The 16,169-nt window shown below is 39.5% G+C and overlaps 1 protein-coding gene across 3 annotated transcripts in view; it reads right to left on the bottom strand.

The window, feature by feature from the left end:
- The window catches only part of kank1a (KN motif and ankyrin repeat domains 1a), a 60,525-nt gene that overhangs the window by 27,864 nt on the left and 16,492 nt on the right, over positions 1-16,169 (bottom strand). Inside the window, exons 1-2 of one of the 3 annotated variants that reach the window (XM_071483911.1) lie at positions 4,271-4,365; positions 3,128-3,174 (exon numbers count right to left, since the gene is read on the bottom strand). The exons of the other annotated variants lie outside the window; for them this stretch is intronic. Of the exons in view, the coding sequence (XP_071340012.1) occupies positions 3,128-3,155 (28 nt within the window). The 5' untranslated portion in view covers positions 3,156-3,174; positions 4,271-4,365. Of the gene's footprint in view, positions 1-3,127; positions 3,175-4,270; positions 4,366-16,169 lie in introns of those variants that run through there. 3 annotated transcript variants of the gene reach the window in all.

Consider the following 16,169-nt stretch of genomic DNA (forward strand, 5'->3'; position numbering starts at 1 on the left):
AAAGCCGTTCTTTGTAAAGGGGAAGCCCACTTAACATGACCTCTGCTTTTTCACAGGTGTCTTTGCATCTGACATTTATGAACATAGAGGCTCCTGTGTGCACGGTTCTGCTCATTATCAATGGATACATTATGAGCAGGAACAAAAGAGCTTTTCTCTCTCTTCTTATAAAAAAAAAAAAGGAGTCAACACGAGGGGGAAAAGTCGACTTCGTGTGCCACACAGAGAGGCCACTGATTTGTTAGAAGCATCTGGAGGGGCAGAGACGCAGACGAGGTCAGCTCTGATAGTTTTATAAAGCTGAGGATGTCGGGGCCACAAGGGGACTGATCTCTGATCAGTGTGATTCAGGCCCAGTGATCTATTAACGGGCAGAATAAGATAATCTACTCTCTGGTTTTTGTGTGGTCTGATGTTCACCCACAGCCCTGTCAGATGAACCCAGGTAACCTTTCATCAGCATCACCTGACGTGTTCCCAACACGTTCATTTCAAACTGGATGTTACAGCTGTTAACTAAATAAATCAACAGCAGATGTTTCAACTATTTTAATTAAACTGTTCATGTTTATATTTCAACCAGAGTCCATCACTTTGAGCATCTATTACAGCCATTTATCTTTTACTCATTTCAACATCTGATCCAGTACTTTTAGCTCACTATCTGAACTGTTTATTAGTTTTAGTTGTTCATTTCTGTTTAGAGTACACCTGCTTTTTCACATCTTTATTTCCTTTATCTTATTTCGTATTACCTGAGCTATTTTCCTAATACCTCTTGGCAACTCAGAAGTAAGTGCCGCTGGTCTGGTATCGCTGCAATAAAAGTCAGTTTATTAAAATTTCAACCGTTGGGAATAAATCAGTGTTAATCCTGACTGTATTATTGATAAAAATCAGGTCTAGGAAAATCAATACCAAAAAATACTGGTGAAAACCAGATTTCAAAAACTGTTGTTTAACTTGTTTACAGCAATACAGTAACAAAACTGACAAATCAATCAAATCAATAAAATCCAACGTCAACATAAAGTAGTTTTGCTCATTCATTTTCATTGTTCCTGACTTTCTAATACAACAAGGCGTATTTAAGGGACTAGAAATAGTTTATCAACGTCTGTTATCAGCCTTTCAGAATAGCACAACTGGCTGCAGATCAATCTTCTGATCCACGTGGGACCTGAGGCCACATAGTGATTCAGTGGGGACATCAGAAAGGTCAGTCTCTCAATACTTTCTTTGCAGACGACCTTTCACTCGTCTGCCGCACATGCAGATCCTTGTTTACAGGACGCACCCAAATAAAGAAGCGTAGCTATGTCATTAGGCTGATGTGTCTAAATCCTGCCTGTCCGTCATCCTGAGGGACGGTTATAGACCTGACACAGAGAGCAGAGAGCACACCGAACTGCTCCAACACCCAAATAAACCAGAGCCATGTTTTGGAAAAGACTGAAGTCCCTCCTCCTCATCTGAGCTACTCTCCTCACATTTAACATGTCAAGTCAATTTCATTTATATAGCTCCACATCACAACAGAAGTTAACTCAAGGCACTTTCCAAATAGAGGATGTCTAGACCTTCTCTTTATAGTATTTTTTATAGAGACCCAACAATTCCCACCAAAATCAAGCACCTCAGGCAGAACTGGGCTCAGGGTGGGGGGCCATCTGCCTCGTCAAGTCGGGGTCAAGCGACAATATGTCAATCAACAGCTTATCACAATATTCATATTGATGTAAACTGCATTTTACAAGCGCTATTAGGGTCATGTAGAAAAAAAAGTGCTACTTTCAAGAACAAAACAGGAAGAGGACGTTGTTTCTCCAGAGTAAAAGTATCCAAAACCTTTGAAAGTTTTTTTGCTGATGGCACGTGGAAGGAGTGAATGCAGACGCACCAAAACAAAAGAGATTGAAAGTGTTTCACTAAAGAATCAGTTGGAAACAGTATTTATTTATTTATGTGAAGTTATATTTTAACAGTAAAACTTGCATTTAAATAATATTATTATTATTATTATTATTATTATTACTATTCATGATTTCAGCAATGTTTGTATCTGCTTGTGGTATTTAGAGTTGTTTGATACTGATACAAGTATCAGAAATGCCTCTGATACTGCATAAAATATGGAATCAGCAAGTACAGAAGTCTATGCACTGATCTGATACCACCTAATTTATTATGAACTTTATAGTTTCTTACTCAGAGAAGACTTTTCCCAGAAATCAGTTCTTTTTCACTGCTCTAAAAAACAGGATGTTGTGCTGTGCAGCCACTGGCAGCTCCTGTTTTAGAGCAGCTAAAAAACACTGTAACGTTAGCCGTTAGCAATTTGGCAAAATGTTACACTGGTAAGTCCCACCAGTAAAAAAGGAACATGTGCAGTGTGCAAGGTTTTATTTTTTATGCCGTGGTACTGGCCAATACACAAACTGAAGTATTGGAATCGGGAAGAAAAAAAATGGTATCAGAACATCTCTAGTGGTTATTGGCAAATATGATTTTAGAAAGCACCCAGATGTGAGTGTTCAGGCCCCGGAAAGTCATTCAGATAATTCAACGGCCCCTTTTTACAAGACTGTGTCTGAATACAGCCATACATTTGTACTGGTGAGCTGGTTCTCCTGACCCATCCCCATCAAAACTGCACCTCCTTGCATGAAAAATTACACATTTTAATTATGGTTTTAGCCGAACATGTGGATTCCAACAGTGACAAGTAAAATGATTTAATGAAACCTGAAAGAATGTTTAGTAATGACACAATGTAGATAATATCCTAAAGGTTTTGCAGATTTGTTGCACAATACCAGCTGTAAACTAGTTAAACTGTTGTGTGCCCATAGAACCTAAAGAGTGAACAGCATTTTGATGTTTCTAGTTAAAACTGTTATGGTTATTGATTAAATTCCTCAGGTGAGAAACTCCCTGTTATTGTCAACAACAGTAAGTTTGCAGAAAAGATGAGAGGAATGAACTGAACAGAGGACACAGACGAAGTGAGCGACAACATGTCATGCTGGCTCAACCTTAATATCCAAATGCAGCTTTAACAATTTAAAACATGATGAATGTAAAAATGTCCAACTCCATGCAAAGAAACCATGAACATCAGACTGACCAAACATCTCCCAAGCGTCCTGCTCCATGGGCTGCCAGAATGCAAACCTGCAGGAAGGAGCAGGAAATCCTCAGATGAACCAACAGAAAAACTCAGATTCTGTCCTTCCTCATCAAAACCATCATCATCACCTGTATCCACCGTGTTTGTAAGAAGCTGACAGATGAAGGCTGCACAACCAAAACATAATGCTTTTGTACTTTGAACACATTTTCAGTTATTGGCTTTGAGAACGTGACAGGAAGTATGAAAATAAAACTGGTCGATCAAAGTTGTTGGTCGGCTGTAAGTTTGTTAGATTTATATTTATAGCCATTATCGTTTGTCATATCATGTCTTATCATATCCCGCAACAACTAGGAGTAAATACTGTATTTTATGAAGTCTGTTTTAAATGATGACAGTAAATGTTGTGTAAATGACGATCTATAAGCCAGATCAGATAGGATCAATACATAAAACCAAACTGTAGGAACCTTTAAAGTTTGATGTACTTGTATTGAAGCTCTGTACCTCGCTGTGTGTGTATTTTCGGAACTTGAAAAATAAATAACCTTCCCCTCCTGCCAAGGTTTTAAAGGACTCTTCTGGGCTGTCTTTTCTCTCCTTCCTGCTGGGACATTCAGTTAATGATCAACAAACTGCACATTTTTACTCATAATTTTCTTCTCTGTTTGACTGAGACGCACCAGTATTTCAGTATTTGTATGGAAACCCTCAGGACAGCCTGAGTTTTCAGCCTGTTGCGTAATAACTCAGTAAAACTGGGCGGACTCGGCTGGAGGTAAACTTTTTTTTAAAGCTTTAAATGTCACACGCATGAGTTCCCGGTTTAAAACAGGCTCAGAGGATTATCACGTTACATTTCTGGACCTTTTATGCAACACGTTTGGAAAAACTGATTCCAAAATATTGTGAAAAACACAATCTGTTGTCCTTGTGACTGTGTGAGGTTAACAGTGAAAACGAGCTGTTACTGCTGCAGGTCGAGGCCTGTGGGACCTGATGCATCGTCATCACCTACAGCGGACATACACCAACAGCTCTGAGGTCACATGTTTGTTTGGTTGTTACACATTTTAACCTTCATCAAAACCATAACACTGAGATCTTCTGTTCCAACAATCAGCTCATGCAGCTTACCTGTAACTCTCATTCTAACTTCCTCCCACTGCCCGCAGGTAGCAAACACACAACTGAGCCCACAAGCCCCCCGACAACGAGCCTATACCCAGAGTCCTCTGAGCGGGAGGGATACGTTTCACGGCTAAGATTAGACGACTTCCTCAGATGACAGCCAAATGATCTGTGTCCTATAAGAGGAAACAGGACTTTAAGGCCGTTTGTGCAGAACCGATCCCTGCGCTGGGCCTCCAGGTGAAACGCACGGCCAGTTAATGTGGTTACAGACCTCCGGTCACTCCTCAGCCCTCCGCTGACCTTCAACTCATGGCCAAGAAACAGCTAATGAGCCAGACAGTGGAAGGTAATGGAAAGTCTTCCAACACACGGTTACTCATTAACCAACACGGCAGCGTTTTCCCTTCAGGCCTCAGCAGTTGAAGGTGACGATGGACAGAACAAAACAAAAAGGCAAAATCACCAAATCTGAGCCAGACCGAGCTGAGGACGCCTCAGATAGGACGACTAGAGATGAGCTTTCAAAATAAAAGACGTGTTTATCACATTTATCAGGTAGCAGGATTACACAATGATTAACAGTGAAAACATGTTAAAAGTTTGAATTAATGGAAACGTTTAAGATTTTTTTACATCTGGATGTGAGACTACAAATTACAACATAAGCACAACAAATTAGATCTGAAATAATTAGTAAAAAATCTAATTTCATCATTTAATCAACCAAAAATCATTTTTATATCTTTCTAAACTGATAGTTTGGGGGTTGTGGACCATTTTCATGCATTTTGTTGCAGGTAAAGACTAAACTAATCAACAGATTAATATATAATTAAGAAAAATAATCATTAGCTGCAACCATACAATGATTCACCCTGTTTCCCTTGTTCCTGTCTTACCAAACTTACTTGCTAAACTACATTGCAAGTCATTTTATTTGCTCACTAAACACAGGAAACATTCACCTATTATATCATCAACCATGTCCCAGCTGTGCCCTCCCCTCTCCTGGTGTTGCAATAAGTGGGAACACACATATGAAAACCCACATTTTATTTCACTACTTATGTTTAAAATAAATTATGACATTCATACTTAAGAGGCATTAAATCCTGCGTGTTCTCTAAGGTTCTGTGTTTGTAATAGTTAACATCATAAGAGATGAAAGCATTCAAAACTTCTTCAGTTTCAATTATTACTTTCAGTTTTAATTAATCGTTCACTCAATGAAACATCAAAAATATTGCTGAAGTGAAGGCCACATGTTCAAATGTCTTGTTTTGTTCGACAAAAACACAAAATATTCAGTTTACAACAATATAAGAGAAAGAAAAGCAGAAAATTTTCTTTTTTCAAAAGCTGAAATCTGCAAATATTCTGCATTTTGTACAGACAGAACAATGAGCATCATTGTTCTAAAAACTGACAAATCGACTAATTATTCCAGCTCTAATTCTGACAGTCCAATATAAACTAAAATACTGTAGACCTACACTGGTGGACAATCTGCTACCAGAAGACAAAACCTTGTAGTTGTCCCAGTCAAATGTGGCATCATAAACGCTGCAGCATTACGTCCTGTAGTCTCACAGTAGTATTTATCTCTGCTTTCTAGTATCTTGAAGCATCATTCAGCTTCAAAAGTAGCCGGTTTCAGTGTGTTCACAGGGAAAACCAAACTATCAGCCTGTCCTCGTGGCCTTTTAGACTAATCCAACGCTACCATTCAGTCTGAACAAAGACAAGAAGAAGAAGACTCACCAGAACTCACTCCATACTGAACACAACAAAAACATTTATAAGTTCCTCTGATCCGAGTAGAGCTCAGCAGCTTTCCAAAGACGTAAAATTAAAAACAACAGGGCAACAACATCAGCTGACACAAACCAGAATAACTTGTTTTGTTCCTTCTCAGCTGTTGCATAAATATGAAACACGCACCTATAGCTTCCAGTGACAGCAAGTGATCTACAGTGACAGGTCAGGTCTGGCTGCTCTTCACAGGGAGGTGTGTGCCTGTGTTTAAAAGAAACCCGCCTGAATGATTTATTATGATACGAGAGGCTTGACATGTACGATTAACAAAAACAGATGCAAACTGAGAGTGGAGCAGTTTGGGCAACACAAGTAATCAAACACTCATATTTCACACTAAAACTGAACAAATCACAGAGCTACAGGAGAGAAAAGAGGCTAATTTGTTCCCTAGACTTTATAATTTTTATATATAATAACAAGTTCTCATGAATTTCTAATCAAACAGTGAATCAAAGTCACCTTCATGGTTTCAGGAGCACTTCACTGCTATAGATTTATTCACAATTAAAAAAAAAAAAAAAAAAAACATGGTCTAAAGCAGAGCTGAAAGAATTAGTTGATTAGATAGAAAATTGATTGGAAAAATGTTTTGTAACCAACTAATCGCTTTAGTCATTTCCAGACAAAAATGCCAAATATTACCTGGTTCCAGCTTTTCTCTAAATCTGATGGTGAACAGGACAGTGATCTTTGGATTATTGATCATCAGTAAAGTAAAACAACATGAAAATTTTTGGCTTTAGGAAATTGCAATTTCACAATTGGAAATTTTATTAATCACTTAATCACTCAAATGAGAAAACAACAGGCAGATGAATTGATTTGTGAAATTAAGGAAAACAAATTGACTAGTATCTAGTAAGACTGTAAATGACAATTATTTTCATATTCAATTGATCTGCCAATGATTTCTTCATTTAAATTATTTATTGTTTTGTTTCTAAAATGCCAGAAAAACATCAGTGATGATTTCCCACAGAACAAGGTGATGTCTTCCAATGTGTGAATTTGTCTGACAAAGAAAATCATCACATCCTCACATCTGAGGAGCTAGAATCAGCAAAGACATTTTTCATTTAAAAAAAAAAAAAAAAAAAAAGAAAAAAAAAGAAAAGAAAAAATGATTGATTCGCAGAATAGCTGATGATTCCTGTCATCAACTAATCAATTAATCGACAATTGCTGCAGCTCTAGTTTCTACAACCACTGCGAGTGTAAAATAAAGTCATTTTACTGTCCTGTGACAGTATCTTATAGCACTTTATAGAGCACATAGGTGTTATGTGACCAAAACTAACTGAAAATGCAGAGTTAGACAACTTAAATGGAAGAAAAACTACCTTTCATAAAGTTTTCAACACGAATCACCTAAAGAAACAAACTTCAGCTTTAAATCACACAATGACAAACTCTCAATGAAGAGTATAAAGCTGCCACTTGTTTAGGAAATAACACATGTAAAAAACAAAAAGAAAAATTAAATCCTGGACGTTCAATTAAAAATCAAATCAGGATCAAAAATAATTGCTTCACTATTGAGTCAAACAATCATCCCTCTTATTGTGAAAATGGCCTAAATGCCACACCAAGTGTGTCTAGACCCATTTGTCTGCTACATAAACTGACCATCTAAAGAAAAGTCACTCAGTCTTGACAGGATGTGGTGCCACTGTTCACATTTTCCACTGCGAAGACACACGAAGCTCGGGCTTTGTAACTTGTGCGTCAACAGTAAACGGCATGAAAAGTTGAGACGGGGCTGTAAAGGTTGCAAACCCGCTGCGCTGAATATTCAACAGGCTTGTTTTTCCCCTAATAAAAGCTGAGGCTACAGCTTTAATGGAGGGAAACAGCCTCGAGAGAAACTGGGATATTTTTATTCAGGAACTCAGGAGCAAGAAAACATGAACCGTTTTGTGCAGCAGCATGTTAAGCATTTTAGACTAATGTGGATCATCGACTTGGTTGTGCACAGGTGTCTCTTCGACAGCAACAACCAAAAGACAAAAAGACAATGAAGTGCCTTGTAACCAGACAGATTACTGTGTGTGTGCACATGTGTGTGACTGAGTGTGTGTCGGCATAATTGCAGAACAAGCAGCGGCTGCTTGTCGTCTCAGCTCTGCGTCTGGCCCTCGTTAGGAAATGCCTTTGAAGCTTTGCAGGAGAAGCTGCTGTGCCGACTGTGGAGAAGACGCGGGCCGGGTGAGGAGGTCAGACGCCTCAGCGCTGACGTTCACTACCGTTTGGCAGTGGCAGTGTTGGCCGCGGCGCCGACCCTGCCGCGCGCTGTCCGAGGGTTCGCTTCCCTTTGATGTCCTGCGCGAGCCCGCTGAGTTCAGCGCTGGAAAGCCTGGCTCAAAGCCTGTCAATTATCCCGGAGAGGAGGGAGGAAGTTACAGGACTGAAAAGATTCTGTCTCCTACTTGATCCGGAGAAGTCACAAGGTAAAGCAGGAAAAGAAAACACTTCCATCTGCATCCAAGTGGCTGAAAGTGAAGACTTCCCATCGTTATGAAGATGAGGAAGTTTTAGAAGGTTCATAAAAAACTTTCTGCTCTGTGGAGACAATTCATTCAAAAAAGCTGGAGGGAATTCATGAAAAAGAGGATCATTTACAGAAATAAACAACAAGACTCAGTGGCGGCTCTAGCCCCCACCCTCCAGCTGCAACTAAATACCAAAATAAAGTAACAAGAATAGAACGTTTATAAAGATAAAATAGAGAATCAAACCACTAAATTGTACAAATCCTTCATCCTATAAATAGACAAACACACTTGAGAGAACCTGAGTACGACACACAGTTCAAAACACACATTTGAACTTGCACAGCTGCCATCTAAAGCTGAACTTTCTTGTTTTCCTTCATGCGAAGTCACCAATCACATCATCATATGAAATCTGCCCAGCAATCACATGGTTAATACTGATACTGCACATAAATCATACCAATGTTATTGTCTTGAGTAACAGAATGTTCAGAAATGTTCATAGATAAAGACTTGTATCTGTATCTGGCAAAAGACGGACACCAAACTTAAAATCTCACACATGAAATACTCAAAGCAAGACCTGTACCTTTAAAAATGGGACCAGGATTCTGTTCTTTGTCAAACAACTGAAACTCCAGGAGCTCTCCAAGATTCAAGTCTTGACCATCAAGTGTTCAAACATCAGGTGCGTTCAGTCAGAGGTTAAAGAAACCAGAACGGCACAGCGGCTGAAGTCCGTTCGCATAAAGAGAGAGGATGAGTCAACCTTCAGTCATTCCTGTCGCTGTATAATCACACATCAAGTTATTTCTGGTGCTATCACTTTCAACTCCCTGCTATTCTTCCTCTTGTGCAGTCGGAGGCCTCATGCGTGAGGATAAACATAGCGTTTAAGAACGACAACGTTTGGTCAATTAAGACTGTAGTTACGTTAAAGAAAGAAAATCAAAGAAAATTATACATACACCCCTGTTATTATGTTCCCAGCTATCATTCATTCCTCTTTCTGACCAGCTAAACCTCATTTTTATCTCCTTCAGAAAAATTGTTCAGTGCGTATTCTGAAATAGATGCTTGGAAAACGATCCTTATTATTTCAAGATAGGAAAAGACAGAATCAGAGTTTCTGAGCATGAAACTTCTGGCCTCTGGGGCGAGGATGTAAAAATTACAGAGCATCAGATTGAGCCATGTGCAACACACATGCAGCTGAATCTGAAATCTACAGCATATTTTACCGTTTAAAAAAAAATTCCACAGCAGCTCAGATGGTTTGCAAATGTGGTGACGGTTTATGTAGGAGTGAAAAATGTGAAGCCCAGAGTCTGAGGAGAGAAGAAAGCAGGTCATCCAGTCAAGTTTGTTCCAGAAGATAAATTCAAGGCACAGAGCAGGTGATGGTCTGAACTTAACAGAGTATTAAAACACATCGACACACACACACACACTGACAACCTCCTCCTCTCAACACAAGTGAGAATACACACAGAAACATGATACAGGCAGCTCTGGAAGAGGCTGCTGCTCTGTTAGAGAAGTTAACCAACACCTACTCAAAGAATCTGCTTTCACCTGATGCTTCTTACGGACACAGTCGTCATTAAATGGTCACGAAATCAACATCAAAGAAAACTGCATCAATGTGGAAAGTTAGTACATTTCTCTGCAGCATGCACACGCGCGCACACACGCGCACACACACACACACACACACACACACACACACACACACACACACACACACCACCTCCTCCTCAGCTCTGAACAACATACACGTCATTATCTGCATTTTAAACCATTTCTTTTTATTTAAATCTATATCTTTCTATTTTTGCATACGGTGCTCAGGGAGTCGCTTCACCGTCTCATTATTTTTAACAGTAATAATAAAGGTTATGGCTGCACAATATGCAAAAGTATCACATTATGAGACATGAGTCACAATTTCAATTGTTATGGTCATTTTTGCATTTAATTTTCTTTGAAAAAAAAAATTTAAATGATGTGATTTGTGTTGGGGCTTGTACCGAATAAACATGGTCCCTTACGTCTGGAGAATATCATTTGTAGGCTGGGGCGTCTCTGTAGCACCACAATGCTTAAGGTACTAACAATGCACAACGATGTTGTGACACATTTAACCTTCATCAAAAAAATAAATGATATTATATACAGCAGTCTGCACTAATGTTGCACTAATGTATCCGTCCCCACTTAAATAAACATTAATTTTGCTGCCATGCCCCCACAAACCCTTCAGAGGAGACCAGACTGCAGAAAGGTGTCTGTGATTGTCTCTATTTTAAGAATGGGCTTTATCAGGTTCAACCATTCATCTTGACAGCTGTTCTCCAGAGGTTCAACTGTGTCCTCAGAAGAATTTGGTACCAGGCTGTTAAATGCAAACAAAACGGTTTGACAGGATCCCCCTCGATCTTTCCCCAGTGGGGTTTGAGAAAGTGAAATAACACGTAAAAAGCTGCAATAGGAAAAAAAATATCTCACACTGTTATATTCCAGGTTATCTTTGGTTGTGATCACACTGACATGTGATTATTCTGCCTGTGTGAGGCTGGTGGGATAAAAATCCACCTCTGAATTATTACTCTGAGATGCTACAAGTAAAGTTTTTGCCAAGTTGCCAACAGTTTGTCTCAATTTTTATTGATTTAATTAGATTTAGCCTTTATCTTGTTTGAGGTAATAACACTTAATGTGTTTTCAAAGAAAATACAGGTGCAGTGTATCTGCAGCAGTAACAAGGTTGATTTTCACTTTCACTGTTCGCAACAACAACCACATCTACTGCTGTGTATTATTTAAGAAACATGACCTCCTGCTCTTTCATTGAAACCTCAGAAATCCAGGGATCGTTTTCACCTTTCTCACACAAAACACCTTCATGCACAGAGAAAAGGTCAACTTTACCCTTTACGGTTCATCATCATTTAGACGTTTCAGCTCAGGGCAGCTTTCAGATGCCCTGAGCTGAGCAGTGATTCAGTTCAGGACACACACACACACACACACACACACACACACACACACACACACACACACACACACACACACACACACACACACACACACACACACACACACACACACACACACGTCCCCACAGCCTCTGCTCTAAACACAACTCCTCCTGACAACACCGCCCCCTACAGGAAAAACACGGCTCCGGTCCAGAGAGCATGTGCTTCACACTGGACGTCGGATGTTTGTAAATCACATTCACACGTTCACAAGCTTTACTCACTGCGCATTTTTATTTTTTCCAATTAAGATATAATAATAATAATTGTAAAATCGTCCAATTCCTTTTAAAGTTGAGTCCAGGTACTGCAGCTATAGATTATTTATATCTAATATATTTTATTATTTAATGAGTAGCCTGCTCATCATTCTCTTTTTTCATTGATTAATCTGTCTGGTCAATAAAATGCCCAAAAAAAAGTCTAAAATACCTACTACAAGTGTAACCAACATACATACAAACCTAGAAATAATCGATTATTGATTGAATGATATAAAGTTAATAAATAAAAGCAGCAAATTTTCACAAGTGAAGCTGATTCATTTTGGTATTTTTGCCAAATTACAACTGATTATTTATCCAAATAATTACTGATATATTTTCTGTCAATCCACTGACTGATTAAAGGAGACACATCAGCTCTGGTCCAGATGAAAAAACAGCTCAAACAACCAACATTGTCAATTTCACCGTCCTTCACACGAGACTAAACATTATCCAGACCTTTTTAACTTCCAGGTCAAACTTCCTGTCCTCTGAACCTTCAAAGAGTCTCAAATCTCTCACCGGGTCCCGACAAAGACACACTGTAATTTTTGCAGCGTCTCTTACCAACAAAGAGTTTTGAGCTGGTTCCCAAACAGCAGCAGAGTCACACAAACTTTGTCTCTTTAGCTCTTCCAGCTCTGCCTCTCTCCATCGTCCTCCCCACTGAACCACTTGTTCGATCTGGACTTGAATACTTTAAAACGTCCTCCGTTCCTCCTCCACGCCGGGACGGACTTTATCCTCCCCCCCCCCCACACATGCCCTCCTCTGTCCAGCCTGCACTTGACCAAGGACAGGCTGGAGCCACTTATTTGTTTAGCTCTTGAGTGGAGTCACAAAGGCGGAGGGGAGCTGTGGGCTGGTGAACACCACCCACCCACCGCCCTGTGCAGGGGACCCTCCTCAATGAGGCCCCATGCAAAAGAGACGCAAAACCTATCTGCAGCAGAAGTGCGATCACAACCAGAGATGCTTCCGATTCAGTTCACAGAGACACAAAACAGACATATTTACTTTTAACTGAGCATCAAATTATTGCAGGTTATTTTTCTGACCACTGACTAATCGTTGCAGCTCTAGAAGTTTCGTCTCCTCCTCGTGTTTGTGAGACAATAACTCATCATCAGTAACTACGACCTCAGTAATAAACATCACACATTTCCACATTTCCAACCATGTCGAGAAAAACTGAACATTAATGTGAAGGTAGGATTTATGACAGAGCTGTTCAACCTTTTGTTTTACATAATTGAGTTTTATACAGTTGGATAAGTACAATACCCAACAGTGGGACCAGGCTTATACCAATATTTCCTGTTCGCTCACCTTTAGTTTGAAATTTTCTTTAATTTAAACCATTTAAAATAAACAGAGCCTGCATATATAAGAACAGCAACTACTTTGATAATTGAAAAACAAACATTCAAAAATGTAAAATTTTTTGCTGTTTCTAACTCTTAAACGTGAGGATTTGATAGATCTGTTTGTCAGACAAAATAAAACACCTGAAGACGTCACCTGTGGGACATGATGACACCAACATTTAAGAGAAAAACTGATTAATTGAAAATATAATCAGCAGATCAATCAATAATGAAAATGGTTGTTATTCAGCCGTAATCTAATTTTGATGGAGGAATGAGAATAAAAACACAGAAAACAAAGAAGAAAAAAGAAAGAATGTCTCATTTATCTGCATCACAACACAACATCTTTGCTTTAAAAACAAAGTGTGTAGGAATAATCAGGACTCCAGGTGAAGTCTGTCGCTCCAGTCAGAGACTGTCACTCCTAGAGCCTCCACTTCTGTTGTCAGCTCGCTCAAGGAGGCATTGTGGGAGAAATTCCCCATCTTAAGTGCTCCTGTGTGTGTGTGTATATATTATATATCTTAGCAGCAGCCATGGTTCAGTCTCATCATGTCAATCATGTGGCATTCGGCTGACCAATGATGGAATTATGAATTATGATCACTCACTCAGTCAGTGACTATGGAGAACTATCCCGAAAACAAGGACCATGTGTTCAGGATGAAGCAACTCGTGTTTCTTTGGTAAAGAGATGAAAGAAACTACAGAGGTTGAGAGATAAAGAAAGGTCCCAACGAGGCAGATGACCTCCACCCACACACAGTTTTACTTTGCTTACTTTCACTTTTATTTGTGAGTAAAGCATCTATGACAAAGACTCACTCACATGAAAGTCTCTCTCCTTGTGCTTCTCTAGGTTCAAACACAGAGCAGCCCCTCTTTAAACCCCCTTTTAAATAAAATAATATCACCAATTTTAATTTTGAATAAAGAACATGGCTGAAAGTTCTCTTTCAAAATCAATCAGCACTGCTCAAGAGCCAGATTTTCATCTGTAGGAGCTGCAATCCCAGCTGTGCCATGGTTCAGGTCCCGGGAACAAAAGGCGGTGGAGCATCACCGGGGGAACAGGAGAGACACCTGCCAGATTCAGGGGCGTTCAACCACAAGATGAGCATGAAACCGCCTCAAAGAGATAAGAAGTTCTCCACTCAGCGTTTTATCTGAATCATTAAACCACTTGGCTTCCGAAAGCCAGATATTGATCAAAATCTCCTGATCAGTGTCGTCGATAGAAGGCTGGCAACTGACTGAGGAACTTGAACACATGTGAGAAGGTCATGCTACACTGATTCAAACCAAGCTCATTAAAGCAATCCTTAATCACAATTAGAAAAGACACTGAAAAGACATCTTAAAAAAAAAAAAAAAGATGTAACATATGTCATCTCTTTTTCCTCATATTTGCAGCTGCAGCAGTTCATGGATGAACTGAATAATTTATCTACAGGAAATTAATCTGCAACTATTTTGATAATGAAGTAATATATATTATATTTTTAAGAAAAAAAGCGCCAAACAAACATTCATGTTTTTCTTTGTCACATGATGGTAAATAAACAATCTTTGACGCAATTTGGAAAGTGAGAAGTTATAAATATAATTTTTCACCATTTATACAGACAAAACTATTTAATTAGAAAATAATCATCAAATTGATAATGAAAATATCCATCCACATAAAATATGTGGATGGAAAAAGTTCTTTGCCATAAAGTTTTAATCTTCAGAGTCAAGTAACCTGAACTTTCACTTTAAGGTGCAAACTGAACATTTAAAAAGTGTGTCAGTGGAATCAGAGCAGAGATTGACTTTGTTGAACACTGACGGGCAAACTGACACCAACAGCAAGTCATCCTGACAGTGCTGACCTGTGAGGGAACAGAGTCATTGAGTCCACAATGGAGGACGCTATCGCAGCCTATTATCTGTGTTGCATATTATCCTCTATCAAAGTTTAAACTGCTCCACAACAGAGACTCACTTTGGAAACAGTTATGAGTCGAAGGGACAAATCCATCTTTAGATAAACTTTATGAGGATGTTTTTCCCTCTTCAGTAAAACTCTTCACTTAATGAAACAGCTAAAATCCTGAGTACAAATGCTGAGGGTGATAAAAACCCATCGATTTGTAATTTTGAGGTATCCGAGCATCTGATTGGACCACAGGCTTTGAAGTGGTTGGTGCACATAGAGCTACACATTTATTAAAATCTAATCCCTGTCTAGTTCCTCCATCACTGAGCTTCTGGTGCAGCAGATTTCATGAAGATGAGCAGATGAACTTCGCTGTGTGACCGAGCTTTTGTACTTTAATTGTTCTGCAACTGCTTCATTTGGTTCTGTTGCTTTTATCACAGGTTGTTTCTATAGTAAAAAACCTCAGGAGAAAACCATCTAATTTAAACCCTAATGTACAATATATTCATGTCCATCTGCTGAGCGCCTCGTCCCCAGCTGGCCCAGACGCTGGCCGGCCTTTGTGGTCCTCCCTCTCTCTCAGCTGGCCTCATTGTTTATCACGGCGATAGCAGGGATGTACTGCTTAATGTGGTGACATCAGTGTTTAGGCCTGATTAACTGGCCTCGGTGTCATTTGTCATCAGGGATATCAAGCATGCTAATCTGGGGGGGACTCGCCGTTATCCCTGCTCGGTCTCTGGGATGCCTTGTGTTGATAAAGCGGCTGAACTGCAGCTATTAGGAGTTTATTTGGCCTCGAGTGCAAACAGAAGGTCAACTTATCCACAAGATCACAGCCACGGAAGTTTCAGTAACAAACTCAATAAACAGCAAGAGGCCAGATAAGGTGAATGGAGCTCTGAAATCCTCCATTTACTCCTCATTAATTCACAACTGGCCCTCTCCACAGCTTTTCATTGGGATGGACCACTTGTGCTTTTCCAGAGGC

The sequence above is a fragment of the Trachinotus anak genome, unplaced genomic scaffold (assembly GCF_046630095.1).
Source record: "Trachinotus anak isolate AG129_WGS33_773 ecotype Australia unplaced genomic scaffold, CSIRO_AGI_Tana_v1 ptg000008l, whole genome shotgun sequence".
In the NCBI taxonomy this organism is placed as follows: Eukaryota; Metazoa; Chordata; class Actinopteri; order Carangiformes; family Carangidae; genus Trachinotus; species Trachinotus anak.